The sequence below is a fragment of the Oncorhynchus mykiss genome, chromosome 17, assembly GCF_013265735.2.
Source record: "Oncorhynchus mykiss isolate Arlee chromosome 17, USDA_OmykA_1.1, whole genome shotgun sequence".
In the NCBI taxonomy this organism is placed as follows: domain Eukaryota; kingdom Metazoa; phylum Chordata; class Actinopteri; order Salmoniformes; family Salmonidae; genus Oncorhynchus; species Oncorhynchus mykiss.
In genome coordinates, this window is record NC_048581.1 from 13,773,019 (window position 1) to 13,800,624 (window position 27,606).

Sequence of the window (27,606 nt, forward strand, 5' to 3'; positions counted from 1 at the left end):
CGTGACTAGACCAAGCTGAGAAACCTGCCACAAATTTATCCACAACTAGCCCCGGCCCACAGACACTGCTGCCACAAAGTGATCTATACTTTTATGAATCCATTCCAATACACCACTAGGTCAAGAACGCTTTTAGTACCTGAGTAATGGTGACTCATATTTCCAACTATAACACACACGCTTGTGAACAATAGTCTGACTATGGCTGAAATGACTACTGGAAGACCAGCTTAACATTGACTAGTGTCCGTGTGTAACAAGCGAAGGCCACTTCTAGCAGACTTTTTACACTGATTGTAATATATGTTTTCTTTCATTCTGTGAATCTTCATGTTAGACAAAGTAGGATTCTATTTGTATTGACGTTGGTATTGATTGGTTGTTGGGTTTTTTAAAGGGACAGTCCACAGTTGAAACAATAAAAAAGCTGAACCCTGCCTCTGTTTTTGTAAAAAGCTGTGGGATTTGTCTGGAGAAGTGTAACCGCTCTAAGACAGAGCTGTGCATGCAATGACTGACCATCCAACGTCATAGCTTCATCCATGTTTTGGGCTATACAGTGTATGTTTACATTTACAACATTGGAGCAAAACAAGCTTATATTTTGGGTTCTGATGGGGTACAACAGTTGAACTAAGCACAAGTTATATTAACTGCGGATTGCCCCTTTTATTGATTAACAATTGTTTTAAAAGTTAATAATAACGGACTTTTGAGACAATAGTGGCCTTTTTTTCCAGAAACACACACCAATATTTTTTTCTAAAACGTATTCACCTGAAAAAAGGCCTGTGTGAGGTGTGTTAACTATTCTTTATAGCAATAGACACGTGTGTAGGTGTGGCTTATAGGGTGTCTAATTGTTCTAAATGTTTTCAAAATGGGTGAGAGCCTGTTTTGTTTTTGTACAGACACCACTCCTACCTAAACAGCACCCTCACCTGCGAAGTAGAAATTAAAGGAAGAGAAACTGGAAATTGAATAACTGCAGTTGACATAGCTAAGTAAATTGAAGAATACTCTTATTGCAATGTGGATGGCTCTTAAAAGAGCCTTTGATTGTGCATAGTGTAGTCTATGGTGTTGCCAGGGAACAGCATCCTTTGTGAAGAAGTAGGAGGTGAAGGTCTCCTGCACACAGATTGCCTCCTGTGCTGCGTTGTTGGCCCCCATCCTGGCAACATCCTGCAGAGCAGCAGACCTCTCCTCTGGCACATGGCGGAGCGCTGCAGGTCCCCTCCTGTTCATCATCATGAAGTTATGCAGGACACAGGTAGCCTTCACAGATGCCGGAAATCCCCCACGAGACAGTCCCAGATGGCCCTGGTCACCCAACTGTGCCGTGCCCTACACAGTAACTGTAGGCAATCGTTTAAGAAATCTCCAGTTGCAAGGCATCTGTAGGAATATGGAAGATAATGTCATTAGACTTTTACACCACAAGGTCATTGTGGATTACAAAGTATAATATTTCTTATAACATTGGATAGATGCATGTGTAGCATGTGACGACAGCAGGATCATATCAAGGATAGCGTCACAAATGAATACATAAATACCACTTGAAGCTTGATGATGACTTGATCATTTGAATCAGCTGAGTGGCACGGAGGCAAAAATTAAAATGCGCACCCCTTTGAGACCCCAGGAACAGGACTGGGAACCATTGCTCTTCATCTGCAGACAGGGTTTCACAGCTCTGTATCTGAGGACAGAAAACAGACTTCATTATACTAAAATTAGACTGCACTGAATATTATGTTACGATTCTCTCCGTCCTCACTTCTTACTATGGAGTGGAACTACACAACAGTACCTGCCCTATCCAGAATAGCCTACTCTACCTTATTTGACAGTTGGAGCAGCTATCCATCCTTTCACTCTCTTCCATGGCTGTTAGCTAGCTACCTACAAATGCATTTGGAGTTTGTTTTACAATTACATCAAGATAGCTAGCCATTATGAAGTTAGGTAACTGGTGATATTTAATTCAGTTAGCTAGCTATGCAGTATGTAAAGTTGGTTAGATAGATAGCTACGTTAGCAGTTCAGTTGAGTTAAATTACACTGTAGCTAGTTCGCTAATAATACATAAACTGTGTAAATTGACTGTAGCACGCTTATTGGTCATAGTATGGGTATAGTTAGTCTACCAAAAGTTCCCGCATTTCGTACTTCATTAACCAAAATACAAAGTATACAAGCAGTGGACACTTCCGTGCTTTTATGGCCCATAATGCAGTTCAGAAAATAGGCTCCAACGTTTTCAGATTTGAACAAAATGGCGGAAAATATGCGGGCGAAGTCCGACGAGAAAAGAGACGAATTCATTGCTTTAATTAATTATGGCAAATGTTTAAAAAATGTCGAGCAATGTAATACAGTAATTAATTTTCAAATAAGGTTACACATTATGTTGCCAGACGATTTGTTAGCTACGCTATTCTTACCAACCGCATAGTATATCAATACAGCACTATGTGCTGGTATGTTACCCGTTAGTTGGCTACTAATACATCGAACTTGCCAGTATATTAAATAATTTATATGCTATCTAACTACCCAACTGTGTTGTTTGAATGTTAAATGACGAGACAGAGGCATTGATGCGAGTAACCAGTCTTGTTCAGTACATGACAACACATCCGGGTATCTCAAGCACCCCGGTAAAACACAAGAGTTGCAGTAATGAACATTTACCAACAGATGGCATCACTGTGCAATCTTACACCCATAACATCTTCCATTTAATAAAATAGGACAGGAGGTGTCAATTCACTAACAAAACAAACCTAGTAACAATTTCCAACATGAACAGTTTAGTAATTATTATTATTATTTTTTCCCAGGTAACAACAACACATTTTGATATTCTCTTCACTTTTATCTCTGTCAACAATCCCTGATGGGAAACCTACAGATTAAGTATTTTTGGTGGCTGGGACAGACGCCCGCAGCGTGAAAAGACAGGGGGCTTGTCTGCAAGGACTGCGGGTTCCCGCACAGGCGTGTCACCTGAATGTCTAAGGGGAGAATTGATGGGCGAGGGAGCGGCCGACCTGTGATCCCCTGGCTCTTCGCCCAGTGCCTCAGGCCCCATGTGACTTGCTGGGGTTCTGTCTTTTGTCATGCGACCCCTTTGGCCATCATGGTTCTGAGTAGGTGCTGGCTCAGCAATCCGAAGGTCAACCCTGTTACGACGGTACAGTGATCCATTCACTTCGACCAAGTAGGAGCGTGGTGCCACTTTCTGTACACAGGATCCGAGTCTCCAAAGGCCTGTCCGGTCCCCTGGTAGTGGCTTCATTCGCACCGTTTCACCCACCCTGAGCTCAGGTAAGTCTTTTGCGATTTGTCGTAGATGAACTTGGAGACCTGTCTTCTGTGACGTAGCTTCACCAGCACGTCTGTCACCACACATGGCTCCAGGAGAGTGCTGGCTACTGGCAGAGCTGCTTTTAAGCGCCGTGCCATGAGGCGCTGTGCCGGGCTGCTGTCCATGCCTTCTGTCGGGGTATTGCGCCACTGCAAGATTGCTTTCCAGGCATCTTTGCCCTCTCGCAGAGCCTTTTTGCAGAGGTTCTTTGCGATTTTTACTGCGGACTCTGCCTTCCCATTAGCTTTTGGGTGTTGTGGTGATGAAGTGACGTGCTCGAATTCCCATCCTGCAGCAAATTTTCGGAACTCAACTCCGGAGAATTGGGGTCCATTGTCTGAAATTACCCTATCTGGCTGGCCATAGCGGGCAAACTGAGCCTTGCAGCGTTTGATCGTTGTCTCTGCTGAGAGGTCGGGGAGGAGGTCGATCTCCCAAAAGTCTGAGTAATGATCGACTACCAGCAGAAAGTCTTTGCCACTGTGCTGGAAGAGATCTAGACTTACTATCTGCCAGGGGCGCATCGGTAGCTCGTGGGACATCATCGTCTCTCTCTGTTGCTCAATGGCATATTCATTGCAGATTGTGCATTTACTGACATAGTCTTTGATTTCACTCTGCATTCCTGGCCAATACAGTGTGTCACGTGCTTGTCTGTAACAGGCCTCACCTCCTATGTGACTTGAGTGCACACGCGCCAACATCTCAGGGCGCAGAGACCGGGGAATAACGACTCTCTGACTCTTGAATATTACTCAGTTTTGAACACTGAGCTCCTCTTTGACTGGCCAATATTCTCTGACGGCTAAAGCAGTTTCTTCCCTGCAGTCGGGCCAGCCCATCAGAATCACAGACCTCAATGCCTGGAGTTGCCTGTCCCTGTCTGTGTGCTGTCTGATTTGTATAAGGCGCTGGTCCGTAACATTAAGGTAGTCAGCCTGATTGATGTGTTCAACATCCACTTGCTCTGTTTGTAAGCTGCACACTGCATGTTGTTCATGCATGGAGCGTGTGTGAGTGCCTGATGCAGTAGCCCTGCTGAGCGTGTCACTCACATACATCTCTGGCCCTGGCTTATACACCACCTTGAGGTTGTAGTTTTGTAGGGCCAGTAGCATGCTCTGCAGTCGTTTTGGGGCATTCAGGAGAGGCTTGCTGAATATAGCAATAAGGGGCTTGTGATCTGTCTCTGCGGTAATATTGTTGCGCCCGTACAGGTAGTGGTGGAAGCGTTGGCATGCAAACACAATGCTGAGGCACTCCTTCTCTATCTGGGCATAGTTCTGCTCTGTTGGGGTGAGTGCCCTAGAGGCGAATGCCACAGGCTGGCCCTCCTGCATGAGGCAACAGCCAAGTCCATACTGGCTTGAGTCACTCTGAATCGTGACAGGTTTTGACACATTGTAGTATCGCAGTATAGGTGTCTGGGTGACCAGTTGTTTTCTTTCCCTCACCGCTGCGTCATGTTTTGGGAGCCAATGCCAGATGGTGTCCTTGTCCATGAGCCTCCTCAATGGCTCACACACTTCAGAGAGCCGCGGTAGGAATTTGGCCAGATAGGTGACGAATCCGACGAAGCGCTGCACTCCCTTCACGTCAGATGGGTGGGGCATTTCCAAGACAGCCTTCACTTTTTCAGGATCCGCCTTCAATCCGGTGGAGGACAAGATGTGCCCATGAAAGCGGACCTCTGGCACTTTAAACTGAAGCTTTTTTATGCTTAGCCTTAGCTTGACATGTCTGCATCTGGCCATCAGGGCCAGCAGCTTGGCGTCATGGTCACATTCTGCCTCATCACTGTCCCCACAGCCCACTACGAGGATGTCATCTGCTATGGGTTCCACGCCACTGAGTCCCATCAACAGCTCATGCTGTTTCCGCTGATACACCTCTGGAGCCACGGAGACACCAAACGGAAGCTTCAACCACCTCTTCCTGCCCCAGGGTGTCCAAAAGGTGGTCATGTAGCTGCTGGGCTCGTCGAGCTTGCACTGCAGGAAGGCATCCACGAGCGTGAAGACTCTGGCCTTTGGGAGCTTGTAAAGAACATCCTCCAACGTGGGCATAATGTAATGTGAACGTCGCAGAGCCCGGTTGAGGTGTTTAGGATCAATGCATATCCGTAGCTTGTCTGGTTTCTTGACGATAACCATATTACTTATCCAGTCCGTAGGCTCGGTGACGGATATGATGTGGCCATCTGCTTCGTATTTGTCAAGCTGAGCCTTCGTAGCTGCTTTCATGGCCACTGGTACATTGCGGGGTGCACACTGGACAGGCTGGATTGCTGCGTCCAACTCAAAGTGGACTTCCCCAGGAACTGACTCGACCGGTGCGTTGAAGACATCATGGTACTTGCTTAGGAGTGTCTCCTTGCTCAGGGGCTATAATGTTAAGATCAGCTGGGATGGTGAAGTTAATAAGTCCAAGGCGCTCGCATGTAGAACCTGACAGTAATGGCTGTTGACTAGCCTCAACTATTTCAAACTCAAGGTTGTATTTCTGGCCACGTAAAACACACTGTCACAAACAGGCCTAAAGAGGTCATGAACTGGCCTGAATACAGTTTCAGCTTGGTGCTACTCTGTGTGAGTTTGTCTCTGGGCGCGAGCCTCCTTTTGTCTTTAAGGCTCATAACGTTGCATGTGGCCCCTGAATCTAGCTGGCATTGCTGTGGTTTATTATTAAGTAGCAGAGTGACAAGCCACTTTTGTCCTTTTGCCCTCACTGCCCCTATGCACTCGCTAGCATATACATCCTCTGTGATGTCGTTCCCTTCATCTGTGTTTGTTTCCATGGAGTGCACTTTACCCTCCTTTCTCTTGCTTTTCATGCAGACCCTTGCGAAGTGATTAGCTGTACCACAGGATTTGCATATTTTTCCATAGGCTGGGCAGTGTTCTTTTCCTCGTCCATGAGAAATGCCACAATATCGGCATGTATTGGGGTTGTCTACTGCAGAGTTGGCTGTAGTATTAGCATTAGCTGTGGCAAAGGGGAATTTCTTTACTGGCTGCCTGAATGTAGCATTGACATTGTCCGTATGTTGCCTTTCTAGCTCCATGAACCTTATCCGTATATCAGTAAGCTCTGCTGCACGGTATGTCTCCACTGCCAAGGCCAGCGTCAGGTCACGTTCTCTCAGCAAACGTCTGCGGGTGCCCTCATCAGTTATGCCAAGCACAATCTTATCTCTGATCAGTTCATCTCTTAAAGCACCATAGTCACATGTAGCTGCCTTTTCCCTTAACCTAGTGACAAAGCTGTCAATGGACTCCCCGTCCTCCTGTTTGCAACGACCGAAAACATAACGCTCGTAGATGACGTTCTTTGCTGGCGTAAAGTAATGTTCAAGAGCATCAAGAATAGCTATAGCGTTACCTTGCTGAGCTGCTGTTAGGTTCAGGTTGTGTTTGTATACGTGTCGGCATTCAGTTCCCATTATAGTCCTCAAAGTGGCAGCCACTACCTCATCTTCCTTTTCCAGAAGTCCCGTTGCTAGCGCATAGTCCTCCCATTCACCTCTAAACGTATCCCAGTTCGTGCTCCAATCCCCGCTGGGGAATGTTCGCTGCCATGTCTAACCGGTGCTAACAACACTGAAACTAACTAGCAAACTCACTAAATTTTACACAAATAAGCATTTGTTTGTAAACCAGAGCAGGTGACTCTAATTTGCGGAAAGCATGGTTAGTTATCCGACTCTGACAGCATGTTTGAATGTTAAATGACGAGACAGAGGCATTGATGCGAGTAACCAGTCTTGTTCAGTACATGACAACACATCCGGGTATCTCAAGCACCCCGGTAAAACACAAGAGTTGCAGTAATGAACATTTACCAACAGATGGCATCACTGTGCCATCTTACACCCATAACAGTTCGTAAATTGCGTTTTGCTCTTGAAGTGTTCAGAGCGCACACTGGACTCACAATGGCAGTCAAGCACCCAAGCTAACATTGGCTAGCTACTTCATTTACTCGCCCTTATCTATAGCACAGACGAGAATGCTCTTGTAACAGTATAACTTTCGTCCGTCCCCTCGCCCCTACCCGGGCTCGAACCAGGGACCCTCTGCACACATCACCCTCGAAGCGTCGTTGCCCATCGCGCCGAGACAGAAGGTCTCAGAGCGAGGTCGCCGATTGAAACGCTATTAGCACCACCACTAACCAGCCATTTCACATCGGTTACACTCTGAAATCGGAGTAGAGTGAGTTTACATACGCAACCTATTGACTTGATTATTCACGTCATTCTTAGTTTGGCGGTATGGTCGTTGAGCGTTCCTAATGGACATTGTCTAAGGTCTTGTCATTTGTTTTATTAACAAGAAGTTGCATAGTAACAGAATCAGAATCAACTTCCAAATTGGAAGGATACCGTTCGTTTACAGTTTCCTAAAATTAACTAATAGTATATACACTCATTAAGTATGTAGTATACAGTATGTTATTCGAACACGGGTAAAGTATTTTTCCCAAAGTGTATTTACTTACTTGAATAGATTCTCCCAGCAGCAATGTGGACGATTGGAAACAGGGCAGCGACGTTTGTCACCAGAGCGGGTTAGAGCACACTACTTAACTGTTAATGGAGAATAGATTGAACTATTTACCCATTTAATAACCAGATCTTTGTTGCACAACAGAACTGCTGCAGCCAGCATGCCCACAAGCTAGCCACGCGGTAGTTTACCGCGTGCAAGTGTACACAGGCCATAACAAATATCCTTTTAATTTTATGCACGTTATTACTCAATTTGCACTATAAACATAATATAAATGACGACGCGACACACAGCTTTTGTTTCTTATATCCCATACGTAACTGTATTGCAGAAATACAGTTTGACATTTGCTATCATTGTTTTATATGTTGCGTGCACGCCTCATAGTTTACGTGGTAACAGTCATTGTTATAATTTAACCATTATCATTCTCAAGTAAATAGTCACAGTTCAAAGTAATGTCTTGTTTACGTCTATTCCTCAGCAGTGATGGGTGCCACGGTGTGCTGATAAAGGAGGTCCGACCTGAATCCCAGGGTTAAAATACGGTTCCGGAAGGGCGTTGGGAAATGCCCACCGTCTCTTCACCCCGGTGGAACTCTTTTTCCCTTTGACGAGTTTAAAATAGCGAAGTACAGTTATACATTGATATTGTATACTGTTGATGAAATAATGCTTATATTTAACGTTATCATTATTGTAGAAATGTAAAACTTGACGGTTTGCAGACTTGCCTTGGAGCTGGCCACTCCCCTTATAATGGAACGTCCCATCAGCGAGTTGATTTTTGGTTTATGTACGTTCTGTTCCTGCACGTTATAGCGTAGTTCTTTTTAACGTTAATACTTTACAGGACAGTTCGTTTTTCAAGTCATTTAGCCCTTGGTATATTTTAAAGCACTTTGGTTTATTTGCTTGTCGTAATTTGTATCAGCCAAGTTTTGATAAATAAACCCCCTTATTGTTTCATTGTGACACTCACTTGATTTGATTGACAGCCTGACTCAGCGTTCTCTTCAACAGAGCCTGGATGCTCCTGATCAAGTCCACCTCCTGCGGTACACAAACACAACCATCACCTTATTTTCAGATTGGTTTCTAGTGAAATAACGTCTAGGCAACATTTAATAATGATACAAGTATTTAGGTGAACTAGAGCAAAGACAAGTCGATGTTATTTTTGTATCATCAGCCGCTCTTCTTCTACGCGGTCGCCGTCCCGACAGGTTAGGTTATCCGTGGCGATGGCGAACGGGATCTCGGTGGCGTCCAGCGCCTTCAAAAGCCTCCTCTTCTGCTGCAGGAGGTCTGTCTCGGCCACCAGCTTCTTGATGTGCCGCTGCAGCTCCGACTTCCAGAAGTGGATATGCTGCAGTCTCTCTCCCAGGTGCCGCGTCCCCTCAGCTTGGGTGCGCAGAGTCCCGGCCTCGGTCTCCGTATCCAGTGTTTTGGACTCATGGCGAATCCTCTTTGCGTTGTTTCAGTCTGTAACCACCTGGTGAAGGGCAGAGAAATGCTTGAAGTGCCATTCCTCCGGGCTGCCATTCCTCTGAACGGTACCCCGCAGTAGCCAAGCCGTAGGGGGTATACAAGTGTATGTGGGCGGGAGGCCACTCTAAAGTGTGCAATGCCACAGATGTCTCAAGTTTTGAAGGAGCATTGGCATGCTGACTGAAGGAATGTCCACCAGAGCTGTTGCCAGAGAATTTAATGTTAATTTCTCTACCATAAGCCACCTCCAACATTGTTTTAGACAACATGGCAGAATGTTGAATAACCACGCCAGACCAGGACCTCCACATCTGGGTTCTTCACCTGCAGGATCGTCTAAGACCAGCCACCCAGACAGCTGATGAAATTGAGGACTATTTCTGTCTGTAATAAAGACCTTTTGTGGGGGAACAAATCATTCTGATTGGCTGGGCCTGGCTCCCAAGTGGGTGGGCCTATGCTCTTCCAGGCCCGTCTATGGCTGCGCCCCTGCCCAGTCATATGAAGTCCATAGATTAGAGCCTAATACATTTATTTCAATTGACTGATTTCCTGTAACTCAGTAAAACTGTTGAAATGGTTGCATGTTACGTTTATATTTTTCTTCAGTATACATTCTCAGGAAACAACGAATGGTGGATGGATGAACACACACACTTTTCTAAAATGTATTCACCTGAAAATAGGCCTATGTTAGGTGCTCTAATTACCTTTTTTTCCAAACACCAATGGACCAATGTTAGTAAAGTAATGACTGTCTGGTCTGCGTTACGTTCTAATAGTCTAACTGAAGGTTACTCATCTCACCAACAACCACAGCAATGTTGATAATCGAGAACAATAACACATTAACGTTTAACACCCTTCTCTCTCTCACACACACAGCATATTCACACCCCTCCACCTCTTCACTTTAAAACCCTTTAGTGAGTCAGAGGTCTCTGGTCTATTGATGGGAATCAGTGTCTTCAGGCCTGTGTCCCAAATGACACCATGTTCCCTAGATACGGTAGTGCACTACATTTGACCAGGGCTCAATGTCATTTGGGAAATGCCCCTGGTGTGAGTGGAATTTCCTGTTTGAATACGTTGTTACCTCATCTGCCTCACTCCTCCCCTCTGTGTGTGCGCTCGTTCTCACTCTCTTTCCTACCTGGTTCACTTTCTCACTGTCTCGAGGGAGTAGCAGCTCTGATCTTTAGCTCCACACAGTCGTCTCCTCCAGGACTCCAGTCCACAGTACCTCCTCTCCTCCAGGGCTCCAAAAAGGTAAGGGTCTGTTGCTCTGCTGGTGGCTGGGAAATGGTGCTCTGAGTTGGGGGATTTCAGAGTGCTTCTTTGGAGGATATAATAAAATATGAAAGAGTTGTGTGTATGACTAGGAATATCTGTTTGTTTTGTGTGTGTTGCTACGTGAGAAAGAAAAGACTTGTTAGAAGAGGGGTGTTTTTAAATCGGTTTAGAGAAAACACAGCACCAGTCACCCTACCTTCTAACACAGACATCTCTGTTAGATGTGTACACACAGACATCTCTGTTAGATGTGTAGACACAGACAGCTCTGTTAGATGTGTACACACAGACAGCTCTGTTAGATGTGTACACACAGACAGCGCTGTTAGATGTGTACACACAGACAGCGCTGTTAGATGTGTACACACAGACAGCTCTGTTAGATGTGTACACACAGACAGCTCTGTTAGATGTGTACACACAGACAGCTCTGTTAGATGTGTACACACAGACAGCTCTGTTAGATGTGTACACACAGACAGCTCTGTTAGATGTGTACACACAGACAGCTCTGTTAGATGTGTACACACAGACATCTCTGTTAGATGTGTACACAGACAGCTCTGTTAGATGTGTACACACAGACAGCTCTGTTAGATGTGTACACAGACAGCTCTGTTAGATGTGTACACACAGACAGCTCTGTTAGACGTGTACACACAGACAGCTCTGTTAGATGTGTACACACAGACAGCGCTGTTAGATGTGTACACACAGACAGCTCTGTTAGATGTGTACACACAGACAGCTCTGTTAGATGTGTACACACAGACAGCGCTGTTAGATGTGTACACACAGACAGCGCTGTTAGATGTGTACACACAGACAGCGCTGTTAGATGTGTACACACAGACAGCTCTGTTAGATGTGTACACACAGACAGCGCTGTTAGATGTGTACACACAGACATCTCTGTTAGATGTGTACACACAGACATCTCTGTTAGATGTGTACACACAGACAGCTCTGTTAGATGTGTACACACAGACAGCGCTGTTAGATGTGTACACACAGACAGCTCTGTTAGATGTGTACACACAGACAGCTCTGTTAGATGTGTACACACAGACATCTCTGTTAGATGTGTACACACAGACATCTCTGTTAGATGTGTACACACAGACAGCGCTGTTAGATGTAGACAGTGGCAAACTGTACTTCACACATCAGTGAATTTGATAGCTAACCAAACCATGATATAATTTATGGGGAAAAGTCCAGCTGTTCTGTGGGATGTTGGATTAAGGAAATTAAAATAAATCCTTGTGAAAATGTTTAACTGATTAGGGTGTGAGAGTTATGGTTCCTGCCCATGGTAAATGGGTATAGTAAAGGTCAGGTTTGGGGTCAATGCGAATTGAGATCCTTCAGTTCAGGAAGTAATCTGAAAAAATCTATATTCAATGACTTCTCAATAAATGGAAGAGGAGAAGCTACTAATTTAAAAAGTTCCTGAATTGGGTGTCTTCAATTCTAATTAACCTGTTGACCAGGGCCCATAGGGTAGTGTACTACTGTTGACCAGGGCCCATAGGGTAGTGTACTACTGTTGACCAGGGCCCATAGGGTAGTGTACTACTGTTGACCAGGGCCCATAGGGTAGTGTACTACTGTCGACCAGGGACCATAGGGTAGTGTACTACTGTTGACCAGGGCCCAGAGGGTAGTGTACTACTGTTGACCAGGGACCATAGGGTAGTGTACTACTGTTGACCAGGGCCCATAGGGTAGAGTACTACTGTCGACCAGGGCCCATAGGGTAGTGTACTACTGTCGACCAGGGCCCATAGGGTAGAGTACTACTGTCGACCAGGGCCCATAGGGTAGAGTACTACTGTCGACCAGGGCCCATAGGGTAGAGTACTACTGTTGACCAGGGCCCATAGGGTAGTGTACTACTGTCGACCAGGGCCCATAGGGTAGTGTACTACTGTCGACCAGGGCCCATAGGGTAGTGTACTACTGTTGACCAGGGCCCATAGGGTAGAGTACTACTGTTGACCAGGGCTGTTCCCTCAAATATTTTCATCAATGAGCAAATTTCAGGTCTGCTGAAGTTATTTTTAACCAGGGGCTCAACTTTACTAGGGACATGTCCCCCCACATTCTGAAATTCCATTAAGTCCCCCCCAGTTTTATCATTGAAATGTGATACAAAACGAGGCAACGGTGTGCTTTAGGACCATGCGGACGCCTCCGAGCGGTCAGGTAGGTTGTTTGGAGTGTTTATCCGAGTGGATAAAAATAATACAATTATGTCCCCCCCACTTCTAAAACCAATGTTGCCCCCCTATTTTTAACAGTGATCAATCAAGTAGACTACTATTTGGTCATAATGTAGGACTACCAGAGGGGCCTACCATCAAAAACAATGGGGAAAATGCATCCCATAACATTTTAACATGGAAATAGCTGTTCTATCATTCAGCCTACAGTAGCAGCCAATGTGTGGTGTTCAATGTTGGCCTACATTCTATGAGACGTTTGAAAAACACATTCAGGGCTTGACATGAACCTGTTTATCCACTTGTCCTTCAGACAAGGAGGAGACTGAAAATGTTGTTGAGTTGTTTGATGCAAGAAATCGTTTTATTCCCATACCATTATTACAGAAAATCAGACAAATACAACAAAATACAACACTGCCCCTTTAACACAAAAAAAGCTCTTTAGCTGAATCACTTTTCAAAGATGTTTAGAAATGCACACGTGTTGTGTCTTGTAGGAAACTACACTCCCCCATTGAGGATTACAAATGATCTATAACTGGGCTAATAACTCACTAACTAGCAAAGGATATGAACAAATGTCCACACGTTGCTACGTGCATCTCTCACTTTTGATCTCAAAACAAGCTCATCTACTCGCGACCGCAGATTCTGTAAAGACAGGCTCGTTCAAACAGTGTTGCCACCTCATCAATAAGGAAAGTAGCTATTGGCTGTCCTAAAAGTCGCTAGAAATCGGTAAATGACGTCTTTGCATAATTGGCCATGTAATTGTGACGGACGCTGTAGGAGAGAGGAATAAAGTCGTGGGAGAGACAAAATGCAAGTAAAAAAACACCCTAAATATGTTTAGAACCACTAATGAACTTTCTTCTGTCGATTCTTGTTTTTTTTTATGTCACAATTCCAACCCTCCTTTATCCGGGCTTGGGACCGGCAAAAGTGAACCAAGAGACTCTGGCGGAGTTACTAAGTTTTTTGTTTATTTGTTTATTTTTTTGTTATTTAGTTTATTTCATTTAAGAATGATGGAGGCCACTGTGTTCTTGGGGACCTTCAATGCTGCATATTTTTTGGTACCCTTCCCCAGATCTGTGCCTCGACACAATCCTGTCTCGGAGCTCTACGGACAATTCCTTCGAACTCATGGCTTGGTTTTTGCTGTGACATGCACTGTCAACTGTGAAACCTTATTTAGACAGGTGTGTGCCTTTCCAAACTATGTCCAATCAATTGAATTTACCACAGGTGAACTCCAAGTTGTAGAAACATTTCAAAGATGATCAATGGAAACAGGATGCACCTGAGCTCAATTTAGAGTAAATTTCATAGCAAAGGGTCTGAATACTTATGTAAATAAGGTATTTCTGTTTTGTAAACATTTGAAAACATTTTTAAGAACCTGTTTTTGCTTTGTCATTATGGGGTATTGTGATGCCATTATGGGGTATTGTGATGTCATTATGGGGTATTGTGATGTCATTATGTTGTATTGTGTGTAGATTTAGGATTTTTATTTATTTAATCCATTTTAGAATAAGGCTGTAACGTAACAAAATGTGGAAAAAGTCAAGGGGTCTGAATACTTCCCGAATGCACTGTATGTATAGCGCTGTAGTATAATCTATGCATTTCCTTATAATAGTTTGTTTTTAACGACTGACCTGGTTACTGTAAGTAAAGGTTATTGATAAGCCTGAGGTTAGAATGAATCAGGAGGTTAGAAAGTGTATTTATTTATTGAACCAGGAAGTCCTATTGGGATCAGAAGACCTGTTTCCCAAAGGAGACCACGTAGATCAATGATGTATAGATGATGGGATGTAATATAGCTGATTCCAGATGACATATTGTACTGTGTAATACAGCTGATTCCAGATGAGATACTGTACTGTGTATTAGAGCTGATTCCAGATGACATACTGTATTGTGTATTATAGCTGATTCCAGATGACATACTGCACTGTGTATTATAGCTGATTCCAGATGACATACTGCACTGTGTTTGCCTGTGACTGAGTAATGTCTCAACACTATCTGAGGAGTCCATAATATGGCTTGGAACCTTTTACTGCAGTGTGTGATTTTTGGTAGTCTTTAACAAATCTACTTTGAAACCAAAGTATACACCTCACACACATGGTTATGGGCTTATAAAAAGAAGACACCTGTACCATGTCAGGTATAGAGTTGAAATGTATTCAGTTTTGAGTTTGCATCCCAATATTACACTTTATATATACATCACAGAAGACTGAAACATAACAAAACTGTTTGACATAGAAACACTGGATTTTTGTCGCAAAAAAAAAAGAAAACACATTACAAATGATACAATTATGTAAAATATGAAAAACATTCCACCCATGAGGTCACAGAGGGCGCTTCTGGACATTGACTGCAGGAAAGGGCCATGAGGTCACAGAGGGCGCTTCTGGACATTGACTGCAGGAAAGGGCCATGAGGTCACAGAGGGCACTTCTGGACATTGACTGCAGGAAAGACCGGCCTCTGTATTTTGTATTGTCAACTGATGTGTCATTGTGGATTGACACTTAAAAGTTTTCTATCTAACTCTAACTGTTAATCATTCACCAGTAACATAGACCAGGGCTAGAGTTATTCTGATAGATTTAGTGGGTGTGTGGCATTCATTAGTTGTGGTGTTGTTATAGGCTTGTACTATTCAGAGGCTACAGGCCATGTCTTTGTCCAATGAAATGTCACCAATCTAGTTATTTGTCCTAAAGAAATGTCACCAAACCTGCCAGGTTGAATACAGGGATGTGTGTCAATGTTATAGGCAACAGCTTGAACAAGGTGTGTGTGTGTGAAAGAAGATAGGTGAGAGAGATAGGGGGCAGAGACACATGTTTTCTAAATGTGTTATTTTCATAAGGTGTGCTCAATGTGTTTGTGCTCACTCTCTTCCACTCTCTCTCTCTCAACCCCACCCCAGACAGTATGGAGAAGAGCAAGTATGGACCCCCGCAGGACGTGTCGGCTCCCCCCTACCCCGGCTTCCCAGCGGGCTACCAGGGAAGTGGGGGGGGAACAGCCCACCCCCCTCAGCCTGGCTTCCAGGGAGGTAAGAGATCAGATCTACACGGATACTCTTCGGGACAGTTAAAGCCTACACTCATAGAAAATAAGGTGCTGTCGAGAACATGAAAGGGTTCCTACGGCTTTCCCCATAGGAGAACCCTCTGAAGAGCTTTCCAGACCAGGACTAGGTATCATCCGTGTTCAAGAAACCAGACCTTATTCTTTATGTATTATGTATATTAAACATTTTCCTGGACAGCAACTCCCTTCAAAGTGTTTTCATTAAGCATTTTGGAAGTGTGTGTTATGATAGCCATAGATGTCATGAACATCAGTGTTAAGGGCTGGCCAACCACTCTCTATCCCTGGGTTTGTGTCCCCATAATGCTGGCCAACCACTCTGTATCCCTGGGTTTGTGTCCCCATAATGCTGGCCAACCACTCTGTATCCCTGGGTTTGTCCCCCCATAATGCTGGCCAACCACTCTGTATCCCTGGGTTTGTGTTCCCATAATGCTGGCCAACCACTCTGTATCCCTGGGTTTGTGTTCCCATAATGCTGGCCAACCACTCTGTATCCCTGGGTTTGTGTTCCCATAATGCTGGCCAACCACTCTGTATCCCTGGGTTTGTGTTCCCATAATGCTGGCCAACCACTCTGTATCCCTGGGTTTGTGTTCCCATATTGCTGGCCAACCACTCTGTATCCCTGGGTTTGTGATAAATTACAGTGTATTGATGTATTTATTTATCCCTTATCAGGTCCCCAACCCGGCATGTACCCACCACCTCCCCAACCCGGCATGTACCCACCACCTCCCCAACCCGGCATGTACCCACCACCTCTCCAAGATGGCACGGGCATGGCACAGCCTACAAATGCCCCCGGCAGTGAGTCACACACACACACTGAAGAAAACTCCTCTCTGACCAAACTACCTCAATCGGTTCCTTATTTTATTATTCACAGTACACCGTGGAAAACGAGAACCAAATAGTAGTCACACAAGGCATTGGCTGGATATCCTGGCCATAGCAACACCCATCCTTAGCAACCCTTCTAATCCTCTACCCTCTGTGGGGGCGGGAAATATAGAACAAAGAACCCCATTTTTGGAGGTTCTAATTGGTTCTGTTCTGTTCTGTCCAGTTCTATCCCGTCTATCCCATTCTATTGAGTTCTATCCAGTTCTAACCAGTATTCTCCTCCCTCTGCAGTAACCCGGGTGGTGGTTCTGTCCTGTTCTATCTGGTTCTAACCAGTATTCTCCTCCCTCTGCAGTAACCCGGGTGGTGGGGATTCTTTCTAGTCCTGTCCAATTCTATGAAGTTATATCCTGTTCTGACCAGTTCTATCTGGTTCTAACCAGTATTCTCCTCCCTCTGCAGTAACCCAGGTGGTGGTTCTAACCAGTATTCTCCTCCCTCTGCAGTAACCCAGGTGGTGATACAGCAGCCGCTGCTAAGAGACGTACCCGGCCAGATGATGTGTCCCTACTGTCAGGTCCAGGTTCTGACAGAGACCACACACACCCCTGGACTGGTCACCTGGCTCATCTTTGGAGTCCTCTGCTGCTTCATGTGAGTTATACAAGCACACACACCATATGCAGACATGTGGCAAACATTATTTTTTCTCTCAAACACACATACACTGTAGAGATGGATACACACACTGAATACCTTCTCTCTCTAGATGCTGGCCATGCTCTTGGATTCCATTCTGTGTTGACTCCTGTAAGGATGTAGAACACCGCTGCCCCAACTGCAAGAGAGTGATCCACATCCACAAACGCGAATAGACCAAGATGAGACGCATGCCACAAAGTGATCCACATACACAAACACGTGACTAGACCAAGCTGAGAAACCTGCCACAAATTTATCCACAACTAGCCCCGGCCCACAGACACTGCTGCCACAAAGTGATCTATACTTTTATGAATCCATTCCAATACACCACTAGGTCAAGAACGCTTTTAGTACCTGAGTAATGGTGACTCATATTTCCAACTATAACACACACGCTTGTGAACAATAGTCTGACTATGGCTGAAATGACTACTGGAAGACCAGCTTAACATTGACTAGTGTCCGTGTGTAACAAGCGAAGGCCACTTCTAGCAGACTTTTTACACTGATTGTAATATATGTTTTCTTTCATTCTGTGAATCTTCATGTTAGACAAAGTAGGATTCTATTTGTATTGACGTTGGTATTGATTGGTTGTTGGGTTTTTTAAAGGGACAGTCCACAGTTGAAACAATAAAAAAGCTGAACCCTGCCTCTGTTTTTGTAAAAAGCTGTGGGATTTGTCTGGAGAAGTGTAACCGCTCTAAGACAGAGCTGTGCATGCAATGACTGACCATCCAACGTCATAGCTTCATCCATGTTTTGGGCTATACAGTGTATGTTTACATTTACAACATTGGAGCAAAACAAGCTTATATTTTGGGTTCTGATGGGGTACAACAGTTGAACTAAGCACAAGTTATATTAACTGCGGATTGCCCCTTTTATTGATTAACAATTGTTTTAAAAGTTAATAATAACGGACTTTTGAGACAATAGTGGCCTTTTTTTCCAGAAACACACACCAATATTTTTTTCTAAAACGTATTCACCTGAAAAAAGGCCTGTGTGAGGTGTGTTAACTATTCTTTATAGCAATAGACACGTGTGTAGGTGTGGCTTATAGGGTGTCTAATTGTTCTAAATGTTTTCAAAATGGGTGAGAGCCTGTTTTGTTTTTGTACAGACACCACTCCTACCTAAACAGCACCCTCACCTGCGAAGTAGAAATCAAAGGAAGAGAAACTGGAAATTGAATAACTGCAGTTGACATAGCTAAGTAAATTGAAGAATACTCTTATTGCAATGTGGATGGCTCTTAAAAGAGCCTTTGATTGTGCATAGTGTAGTCTATGGTGTTGCCAGGGAACAGCATCCTTTGTGAAGAAGTAGGAGGTGAAGGTCTCCTGCACACAGATTGCCTCCTGTGCTGCGTTGTTGGCCCCCATCCTGGCAACATCCTGCAGAGCAGCAGACCTCTCCTCTGGCACACGGCGGAGCGCTGCAGGTCCCCTCCTGTTCATCATCATGAAGTTATGCAGGACACAGGTAGCCTTCACAGATGCCGGAAATCCCCCACGAGACAGTCCCAGATGGCCCTGGTCACCCAACTGTGCCGTGCCCTACACAGTAACTGTAGGCAATCGTTTAAGAAATCTCCAGTTGCAAGGCATCTGTAGGAATATGGAAGATAATGTCATTAGACTTTTACACCACAAGGTCATTGTGGATTACAAAGTATAATATTTCTTATAACATTGGATAGATGCATGTGTAGCATGTGACGACAGCAGGATCATATCAAGGATAGCGTCACAAATGAATACATAAATACCACTTGAAGCTTGATGATGACTTGATCATTTGAATCAGATGAGTGGCACGGAGGCAAAAATTAAAATGCGCACCCCTTTGAGACCCCAGGAACAGGACTGGGAACCATTGCTCTTCATCTGCAGACAGGGTTTCACAGCTCTGTATCTGAGGACAGAAAACAGACTTCATTATACTAAAATTAGACTGCACTGAATATTATGTTACGATTCTCTCCGTCCTCACTTCTTACTATGGAGTGGAACTATACAACAGTACCTGCCCTATCCAGAATAGCCTACTCTACCTTATTTGACAGTTGGAGCAGCTATCCATCCTTTCACTCTCTTCCATGGCTGTTAGCTAGCTACCTACAAATGCATTTGGAGTTTGTTTTACAATTACATCAAGATAGCTAGCCATTATGAAGTTAGGTAACTGGTGATATTTAATTCAGTTAGCTAGCTATGCAGTATGTAAAGTTGGTTAGATAGATAGCTACGTTAGCAGTTCAGTTGAGTTAAATTACACTGTAGCTAGTTCGCTAATAATACATAAACTGTGTAAATTGACTGTAGCACGCTTATTGGTCATAGTATGGGTATAGTTAGTCTACCAAAAGTTCCCGCATTTCGTACTTCATTAACCAAAATACAAAGTATACAAGCAGTGGACACTTCCGTGCTTTTATGGCCCATAATGCAGTTCAGAAAATAGGCTCCAACGTTTTCAGATTTGAACAAAATGGCGGAAAATATGCGGCGAAGTCCGACGAGAAAAGAGACGAATTCATTGCTTTAATTAATTATGGCAAATGTTTAAAAAATGTCGAGCAATGTAATACAGTAATTAATTTTCAAATAAGGTTACACATTATGTTGCCAGACGATTTGTTAGCTACGCTATTCTTACCAACCGCATAGTATATCAATACAGCACTATGTGCTGGTATGTTACCCGTTAGTTGGCTACTAATACATCGAACTTGCCAGTATATTAAATAATTTATATGCTATCTAACTACCCAACTGTGTTGTTTGAATGTTAAATGACGAGACAGAGGCATTGATGCGAGTAACCAGTCTTGTTCAGTACATGACAACACATCCGGGTATCTCAAGCACCCCAGTAAAACACGAGTTGCAGTAATGAACATTTACCAACAGATGGCATCACTGTGCAATCTTACACCCATAACATCTTCCATTTAATAAAATAGGACAGGAGGTGTCAATTCACTAACAAAACAAACCTAGTAACAATTTCCAACATGAACAGTTTAGTAATTATTATTATTATTTTTTCCCAGGTAACAACAACACATTTTGATATTCTCTTCACTTTTATCTCTGTCAACAATCCCTGATGGGAAACCTACAGATTAAGTATTTTTGGTGGCTGGGACAGACGCCCGCAGCGTGAAAAGACAGGGGGCTTGTCTGCAAGGACTGCGGGTTCCCGCACAGGCGTGTCACCTGAATGTCTAAGGGGAGAATTGATGGGCGAGGGAGCGGCCGACCTGTGATCCCCTGGCTCTTCGCCCAGTGCCTCAGGCCCCATGTGACTTGCTGGGGTTCTGTCTTTTGTCATGCGACCCCTTTGGCCATCATGGTTCTGAGTAGGTGCTGGCTCAGCAATCCGAAGGTCAACCCTGTTACGACGGTACAGTGATCCATTCACTTCGACCAAGTAGGAGCGTGGTGCCACTTTCTGTACACAGGATCCGAGTCTCCAAAGGCCTGTCCGGTCCCCTGGTAGTGGCTTCATTCGCACCGTTTCACCCACCCTGAGCTCAGGTAAGTCTTTTGCGATTTGTCGTAGATGAACTTGGAGACCTGTCTTCTGTGACGTAGCTTCACCAGCACGTCTGTCACCACACATGGCTCCAGGAGAGTGCTGGCTACTGGCAGAGCTGCTTTTAAGCGCCGTGCCATGAGGCGCTGTGCCGGGCTGCTGTCCATGCCTTCTGTCGGGGTATTGCGCCACTGCAAGATTGCTTTCCAGGCATCTTTGCCCTCTCGCAGAGCCTTTTTGCAGAGGTTCTTTGCGATTTTTACTGCGGACTCTGCCTTCCCATTAGCTTTTGGGTGTTGTGGTGATGAAGTGACGTGCTCGAATTCCCATCCTGCAGCAAATTTTCGGAACTCAACTCCGGAGAATTGGGGTCCATTGTCTGAAATTACCCTATCTGGCTGGCCATTGAGGGCAAACTGAGCCTTGCAGCGTTTGATCGTTGTCTCTGCTGAGAGGTCGGGGAGGAGGTCGATCTCCCAAAAGTCTGAGTAATGATCGACTACCAGCAGAAAGTCTTTGCCACTGTGCTGGAAGAGATCTAGACTTACTATCTGCCAGGGGCGCATCGGTAGCTCGTGGGACATCATCGTCTCTCTCTGTTGCTCAATGGCATATTCATTGCAGATTGTGCATTTACTGACATAGTCTTTGATTTCACTCTGCATTCCTGGCCAATAGTGTGTCACGTGCTTGTCTGTAACAGGCCTCACCTCCTATGTGACTTGAGTGCACACGCGCCAACATCTCAGGGCGCAGAGACCGGGGAATAACGACTCTCTGACTCTTGAATATTACTCCGTTTTGAACACTGAGCTCCTCTTTGACTGGCCAATATTCTCTGACGGCTAAAGCAGTTTCTTCCCTGCAGTCGGGCCAGCCCATCAGAATCACAGACCTCAATGCCTGGAGTTGCCTGTCCCTGTCTGTGTGCTGTCTGATTTGTATAAGGCGCTGGTCCGTAACATTAAGGTAGTCAGCCTGGTTGATGTGTTCAACATCCACTTGCTCTGTTTGTAAGCTGCACACTGCATGTTGTTCATGCATGGAGCGTGTGTGAGTGCCTGATGCAGTAGCCCTGCTGAGCGTGTCACTCACATACATCTCTGGCCCTGGCTTATACACCACCTTGAGGTTGTAGTTTTGTAGGGCCAGTAGCATGCTCTGCAGTCGTTTTGGGGCATTCAGGAGAGGCTTGCTGAATATAGCAATAAGGGGCTTGTGATCTGTCTCTGCGGTAATATTGTTGCGCCCGTACAGGTAGTGGTGGAAGCGTTGGCATGCAAACACAATGCTGAGGCACTCCTTCTCTATCTGGGCATAGTTCTGCTCTGTTGGGGTGAGTGCCCTAGAGGCGAATGCCACAGGCTGGCCCTCCTGCATGAGGCAACAGCCAAGTCCATACTGGCTTGAGTCACTCTGAATCGTGACAGGTTTTGACACATTGTAGTATCGCAGTATAGGTGTCTGGGTGACCAGTTGTTTTATTTCCCTCACCGCTGCGTCATGTTTTGGGAGCCAATGCCAGATGGTGTCCTTGTCCATGAGCCTCCTCAATGGCTCACACACTTCAGAGAGCCGCGGTAGGAATTTGGCCAGATAGGTGACGAATCCGACGAAGCGCTGCACTCCCTTCACGTCAGATGGGTGGGGCATTTCCAAGACAGCCTTCACTTTTTCAGGATCCGCCTTCAATCCGGTGGAGGACAAGATGTGCCCATGAAAGCGGACCTCTGGCACTTTAAACTGAAGCTTTTTTATGCTTAGCCTTAGCTTGACATGTCTGCATCTGGCCATCAGGGCCAGCAGCTTGGCGTCATGGTCACATTCTGCCTCCTCATCACTGTCCCCACAGCCCACTACGAGGATGTCATCTGCTATGGGTTCCACGCCACTGAGTCCCATCAACAGCTCATGCTGTTTCCGCTGATACACCTCTGGAGCCACGGAGACACCAAACGGAAGCTTCAACCACCTCTTCCTGCCCCAGGGTGTCCAAAAGGTGGTCATGTAGCTGCTGGGCTCGTCGAGCTTGCACTGCAGGAAGGCATCCACGAGCGTGAAGACTCTGGCCTTTGGGAGCTTGTAAAGAACATCCTCCAACGTGGGCATAATGTAATGTGAACGTCGCAGAGCCCGGTTGAGGTGTTTAGGATCAATGCATATCCGTAGCTTGTCTGGTTTCTTGACGATAACCATATTACTTATCCAGTCCGTAGGCTCGGTGACGGATATGATGTGGCCATCTGCTTCGTATTTGTCAAGCTGAGCCTTCGTAGCTGCTTTCATGGCCACTGGTACATTGCGGGGTGCACACTGGACAGGCTGGATTGCTGCGTCCAACTCAAAGTGGACTTCCCCAGGAACTGACTCGACCGGTGCGTTGAAGACATCATGGTACTTGCTTAGGAGTGTCTCCTTGCTCAGGGGCTATAATGTTAAGATCAGCTGGGATGGTGAAGTTAATAAGTCCAAGGCGCTCGCATGTAGAACCTGACAGTAATGGCTGTTGACTAGCCTCAACTATTTCAAACTCAAGGTTGTATTTCTGGCCACGTAAAACACACTGTCACAAACAGGCCTAAAGAGGTCATGAACTGGCCTGAATACAGTTTCAGCTTGGTGCTACTCTGTGTGAGTTTGTCTCTGGGCGCGAGCCTCCTTTTGTCTTTAAGGCTCATAACGTTGCATGTGGCCCCTGAATCTAGCTGGCATTGCTGTGGTTTATTATTAAGTAGCAGAGTGACAAGCCACTTTTGTCCTTTTGCCCTCACTGCCCCTATGCACTCGCTAGCATATACATCCTCTGTGATGTCGTTCCCTTCATCTGTGTTTGTTTCCATGGAGTGCACTTTACCCTCCTTTCTCTTGCTTTTCATGCAGACCCTTGCGAAGTGATTAGCTGTACCACAGGATTTGCATATTTTTCCATAGGCTGGGCAGTGTTCTTTTCCTCGTCCATGAGAAATGCCACAATATCGGCATGTATTGGGGTTGTCTACTGCAGAGTTGGCTGTAGTATTAGCATTAGCTGTGGCAAAGGGGAATTTCTTTACTGGCTGCCTGAATGTAGCATTGACATTGTCCGTATGTTGCCTTTCTAGCTCCATGAACCTTATCCGTATATCAGTAAGCTCTGCTGCACGGTATGTCTCCACTGCCAAGGCCAGCGTCAGGTCACGTTCTCTCAGCAAACATCTGCGGGTGCCCTCATCAGTTATGCCAAGCACAATCTTATCTCTGATCAGTTCATCTCTTAAAGCACCATAGTCACATGTAGCTGCCTTTTCCCTTAACCTAGTGACAAAGCTGTCAATGGACTCCCCGTCCTCCTGTTTGCAACGACCGAAAACATAACGCTCGTAGATGACGTTCTTTGCTGGCGTAAAGTAATGTTCAAGAGCATCAAGAATAGCTATAGCGTTACCTTGCTGAGCTGCTGTTAGGTTCAGGTTGTGTTTGTATACGTGTCGGCATTCAGTTCCCATTATAGTCCTCAAAGTGGCAGCCACTACCTCATCTTCCTTTTCCAGAAGTCCCGTTGCTAGCGCATAGTCCTCCCATTCACCTCTAAACGTATCCCAGTTCGTGCTCCAATCCCCGCTGGGGAATGTTCGCTGCCATGTCTAACCGGTGCTAACAACACTGAAACTAACTAGCAAACTCACTAAATTTTACACAAATAAGCATTTGTTTGTAAACCAGAGCAGGTGACTCTAATTTGCGGAAAGCATGGTTAGTTATCCGACTCTGACAGCATGTTTGAATGTTAAAGGACGAGACAGAGGCATTGATGCGAGTAACCAGTCTTGTTCAGTACATGACAACACATCCGGGTATCTCAAGCACCCCGGTAAAACACAAGAGTTGCAGTAATGAACATTTACCAACAGATGGCATCACTGTGCCATCTTACACCCATAACAGTTCGTAAATTGCGTTTTGCTCTTGAAGTGTTCAGAGCGCACACTGGACTCACAATGGCAGTCAAGCACCCAAGCTAACATTGGCTAGCTACTTCATTTACTCGCCCTTATCTATAGCACAGACGAGAATGCTCTTGTAACAGTATAACTTTCGTCCGTCCCCTCGCCCCTACCCGGGCTCGAACCAGGGACCCTCTGCACACATCACCCTCGAAGCGTCGTTGCCCATCGCGCCGAGACAGAAGGTCTCAGAGCGAGGTCGCCGATTGAAACGCTATTAGCACCACCACTAACCAGCCATTTCACATCGGTTACACTCTGAAATCGGAGTAGAGTGAATTTACATACGCAACCTATTGACTTGATTATTCACGTCATTCTTAGTTTGGCGGTATGGTCGTTGAGCGTTCCTAATGGACATTGTCTAAGGTCTTGTCATTTGTTTTATTAACAAGAAGTTGCATAGTAACAGAATCAGAATCAACTTCCAAATTGGAAGGATACCGTTCGTTTACAGTTTCCTAAAATTAACTAATAGTATATACAATCATTAAGTATGTAGTATACAGTATGTTATTCGAACACGGATATAGTCTTTATCCCAAAGTGTATTTACTTACTTTAAATAGGTTCTCCCAGCAGCAATGTGGACGATTGGAAACAGGGCAGCGAAGTGTCACCAGAGCGGGTTAGAGCACACAACTTTTTAACTGTTAATGGAGAATAGATTGAACTATTTACCCATTTAATAACCAGATCTTTGTTGCACAACAGAACTGCTGCTGCCAGGATGCCCACAAGCGAGCCACGCGGTAGTTTACCGCGTGCAAGTGTACACAGGCCATAACAAATATCATGTTAATTTTATATAAATGACAACGCGACACACAGCTTTTGTTTCTTATATCCCATACGTAACTGTATTGCAGAAATACAGTTTGACATTTGCTATCATTGTTTTCTATGTTGCGTGCACGCTTCATAGTTTACGTGGTAACAGTCATTGTTATAATTTAACCATTATCATTCTCAAGTAAATAGTCACAGTTCAAAGTAATGTCTTGTTTACGTCTATTCCTCAGCAGTGATGGGTGCCACGGTGTGCTGATAAAGGAGGTCCGACCTGAATCCCAGGGTTAAAATACGGTTCCGGAAGGGCGTTGGGAAATGCCCACCGTCTCTTCACCCCGGTGGAACTCTTTTTCCCTTTGACGAGTTTAAAATAGCGAAGTACAGTTATACATTGATATTGTATACTGTTATTGATAAAATAATGCTTATATTTAACGTTATCATTATTGTAGAAATGTAAAACTTGACGGTTTTGCAGACTTGCCTTGGAGCTGGCCACTCCCCTTATAATGGAACGTCCCATCAGCGAGTTTATTTTTGGTTTATGTACGTTCTGTTCCTGCACGTTATAGCGTAGTTCTTTTTAACGTTAATACTTTACAGGACAGTTCGTTTTTCCAAGTCATTTAGCCCTTGGTATATTTTAAAGCACTTTGGTTTATTTGCTGAGTCGTAATTTGTATCAGCCAAGTTTTGATAAATAAACCCCCTTATTGTTTCATTGTGATGCTCACTTGATTTGATTGACAGCCTGACTCAGCGTTCTCTTCAACAGAGCCTGGATGCTCCTGATCAAGTCCACCTCCTGCGGTACACAAACACAACCATCACCTTATTTTCAGATTGGTTTCTAGTGAAATAACGTCTAGGCAACATTTAATAATGATACAAGTATTTAGGTGAACTAGAGCAAAGACAAGTCGATGTTATTTTTGTATCATCAGCAGCTCCTCCTCTACGCGGTCGCAGTTCCCGACAGGTTAGGTTATCCGTGGCGATGGCGAACGGGATCTCGGTGGCGTCCTGCGCCTTCAACAGCCTCCTCTTCTGCTGCAGGAGGAGGTCTGTCTCGGCCACCAGCTTCTCGATGTGTCGCTGCAGCTCCGACTTCCAGAAGTGGATATGCTGCAGTCTCTCTCCCAGGTGCCGCGTCCCCTCAGCTTGGGTGCGCAGAGTCCCGGCCTTGGTCTCCGTATCCAGTGTTTTGGACTCATGGCGAATCCTCTTTGCGTTGTTTCAGTCTGTAACCACCTGGTGAAGGGTAGAGAAATGCATGAAGTGCCATTCCTCCGGGCTTCCATTCCTCCTGGCTTCCATTCCTCTGAACGGTACCCCGCAGTAGCCAAGCCAGAGGAGGGATACAAGTGTATGCGTGCGGGAGGCCACTCTAAAGTGTGCAATGCCACAGATGTCTCAAGTTTTGAGGTAGCATGCAATTGGCATGCTGACTGAAGGAATGTTCACCAGAGCTGTTGCCAGAGAATTTAATGTTAATTTTCTACCATAAGCCACCTCCAACATTGTTTTAGACAATATGGCAGAATTTTGAATAACCACGCCAGACCAGGACCTCCACATCTGGGTTCTTCACCTGCAGGATCGTCTGAGACCAGCCACCCAGACAGCTGATGAAATTGAGGACTATTTCTGTCTGTAATAAAGCCCTTTTGTGGGGGAACAAATCATTCTGATTGGCTGGGCCTGGCTCC

At 45.1% G+C, this 27,606-nt stretch overlaps 5 protein-coding genes and 2 long non-coding RNA genes across 11 annotated transcripts in view; 4 read left to right on the top strand and 3 right to left on the bottom strand.

Moving 5' to 3' along the window:
- Positions 1–18,228, top strand: part of LOC118936546 (lipopolysaccharide-induced tumor necrosis factor-alpha factor homolog) — a 29,852-nt gene extending 11,624 nt beyond the window's left edge. Inside the window, exon 6 of the mRNA XM_036948153.1 lies at positions 17,781–18,228. The gene's annotated coding sequence lies outside the window, so the exon portion shown is untranslated. The remainder of the gene's footprint in view (positions 1–17,780) is intronic.
- Positions 1–27,606, top strand: part of LOC118940024 — a 1,007,326-nt gene that overhangs the window by 350,356 nt on the left and 629,364 nt on the right. The gene's annotated exons all lie outside the window — the stretch shown is intronic.
- LOC118940035 lies at positions 175–8,692 on the bottom strand. Of its 2 annotated transcripts, XR_005036670.1 has the most exons (4): positions 8,359–8,692; positions 7,877–7,964; positions 1,633–1,705; positions 175–1,398 (listed from the first exon to the last, which is right to left on the bottom strand). It is a non-coding gene; the product is annotated as an uncharacterized LOC118940035 (long non-coding RNA). The 2 variants fall into 2 exon arrangements; XR_005036669.1 differs by having other exon boundaries at positions 7,877–8,658.
- Positions 8,866–10,883, bottom strand: LOC118940087 (tektin-4-like). Its single transcript, XM_036948323.1, has 4 exons — positions 10,868–10,883; positions 10,549–10,688; positions 9,095–9,355; positions 8,866–8,940 (listed from the first exon to the last, which is right to left on the bottom strand). Exons 1-4 carry the CDS (start codon positions 10,881–10,883, stop codon positions 8,866–8,868), a joined length of 492 nt encoding a protein of 163 aa, XP_036804218.1.
- LOC118940031 (lipopolysaccharide-induced tumor necrosis factor-alpha factor homolog) overlaps positions 10,459–27,606 on the top strand; it is a 54,510-nt gene continuing 37,362 nt past the window's right edge. The window contains exon 1 of one of the 2 annotated variants that reach the window (XM_036948159.1): positions 10,459–10,587. The gene's annotated coding sequence lies outside the window, so the exon portion shown is untranslated. The remainder of the gene's footprint in view (positions 10,588–27,606) is intronic. The other variant, XM_036948157.1, reaches the window with a different exon arrangement.
- Positions 10,499–18,228, top strand: LOC110495052 (lipopolysaccharide-induced tumor necrosis factor-alpha factor homolog). 2 transcript variants are annotated; one of them, XM_036948151.1, is made up of 5 exons: positions 10,499–10,647; positions 15,859–15,987; positions 16,707–16,835; positions 17,378–17,525; positions 17,641–18,228. In XM_036948151.1, exons 2-5 carry the CDS (start codon positions 15,864–15,866, stop codon positions 17,744–17,746), a joined length of 507 nt encoding a protein of 168 aa, XP_036804046.1. In that variant the 5' UTR covers positions 10,499–10,647; positions 15,859–15,863; the 3' UTR covers positions 17,747–18,228. The 2 variants fall into 2 exon arrangements, with proteins under 2 accessions (XP_036804046.1, XP_036804047.1); XM_036948152.1 differs by having other exon boundaries at positions 10,543–10,647; positions 15,863–15,987.
- LOC118940037 lies at positions 16,881–26,346 on the bottom strand. 2 transcript variants are annotated; one of them, XR_005036673.1, is made up of 3 exons: positions 25,666–26,346; positions 19,424–19,496; positions 16,881–19,189 (listed from the first exon to the last, which is right to left on the bottom strand). It is a non-coding gene; the product is annotated as an uncharacterized LOC118940037 (long non-coding RNA). The 2 variants fall into 2 exon arrangements; XR_005036672.1 differs by lacking the exon at positions 25,666–26,346 and adding an exon at positions 19,945–20,011.

Excerpts from the sequence above, each read along its gene's own strand:
- LOC118940087 (XM_036948323.1), bottom strand. Across the intron at positions 9,356-10,548 it reads GCTGCTACTCCCTCGAGACA|AGGATTCGCCATGAGTCCAA; the intron begins GTGAGAAAGTGA and ends AACAACGCAAAG. Across the intron at positions 8,941-9,094 it reads CCTGTCGGGACGGCGACCGC|GAGGTGGACTTGATCAGGAG; the intron begins GTAGAAGAAGAG and ends TGTGTACCGCAG.
- LOC110495052 (XM_036948151.1), top strand. The coding sequence starts at position 15,864 with ATGGAGAAGAGCAAGTATGGACCCCCGCAGGACGTGTCGGCTCCCCCC. Across the intron at positions 16,836-17,377 it reads GCCTACAAATGCCCCCGGCA|TAACCCAGGTGGTGATACAG; the intron begins GTGAGTCACACA and ends CTCCCTCTGCAG. Across the intron at positions 17,526-17,640 it reads GGAGTCCTCTGCTGCTTCAT|ATGCTGGCCATGCTCTTGGA; the intron begins GTGAGTTATACA and ends TTCTCTCTCTAG.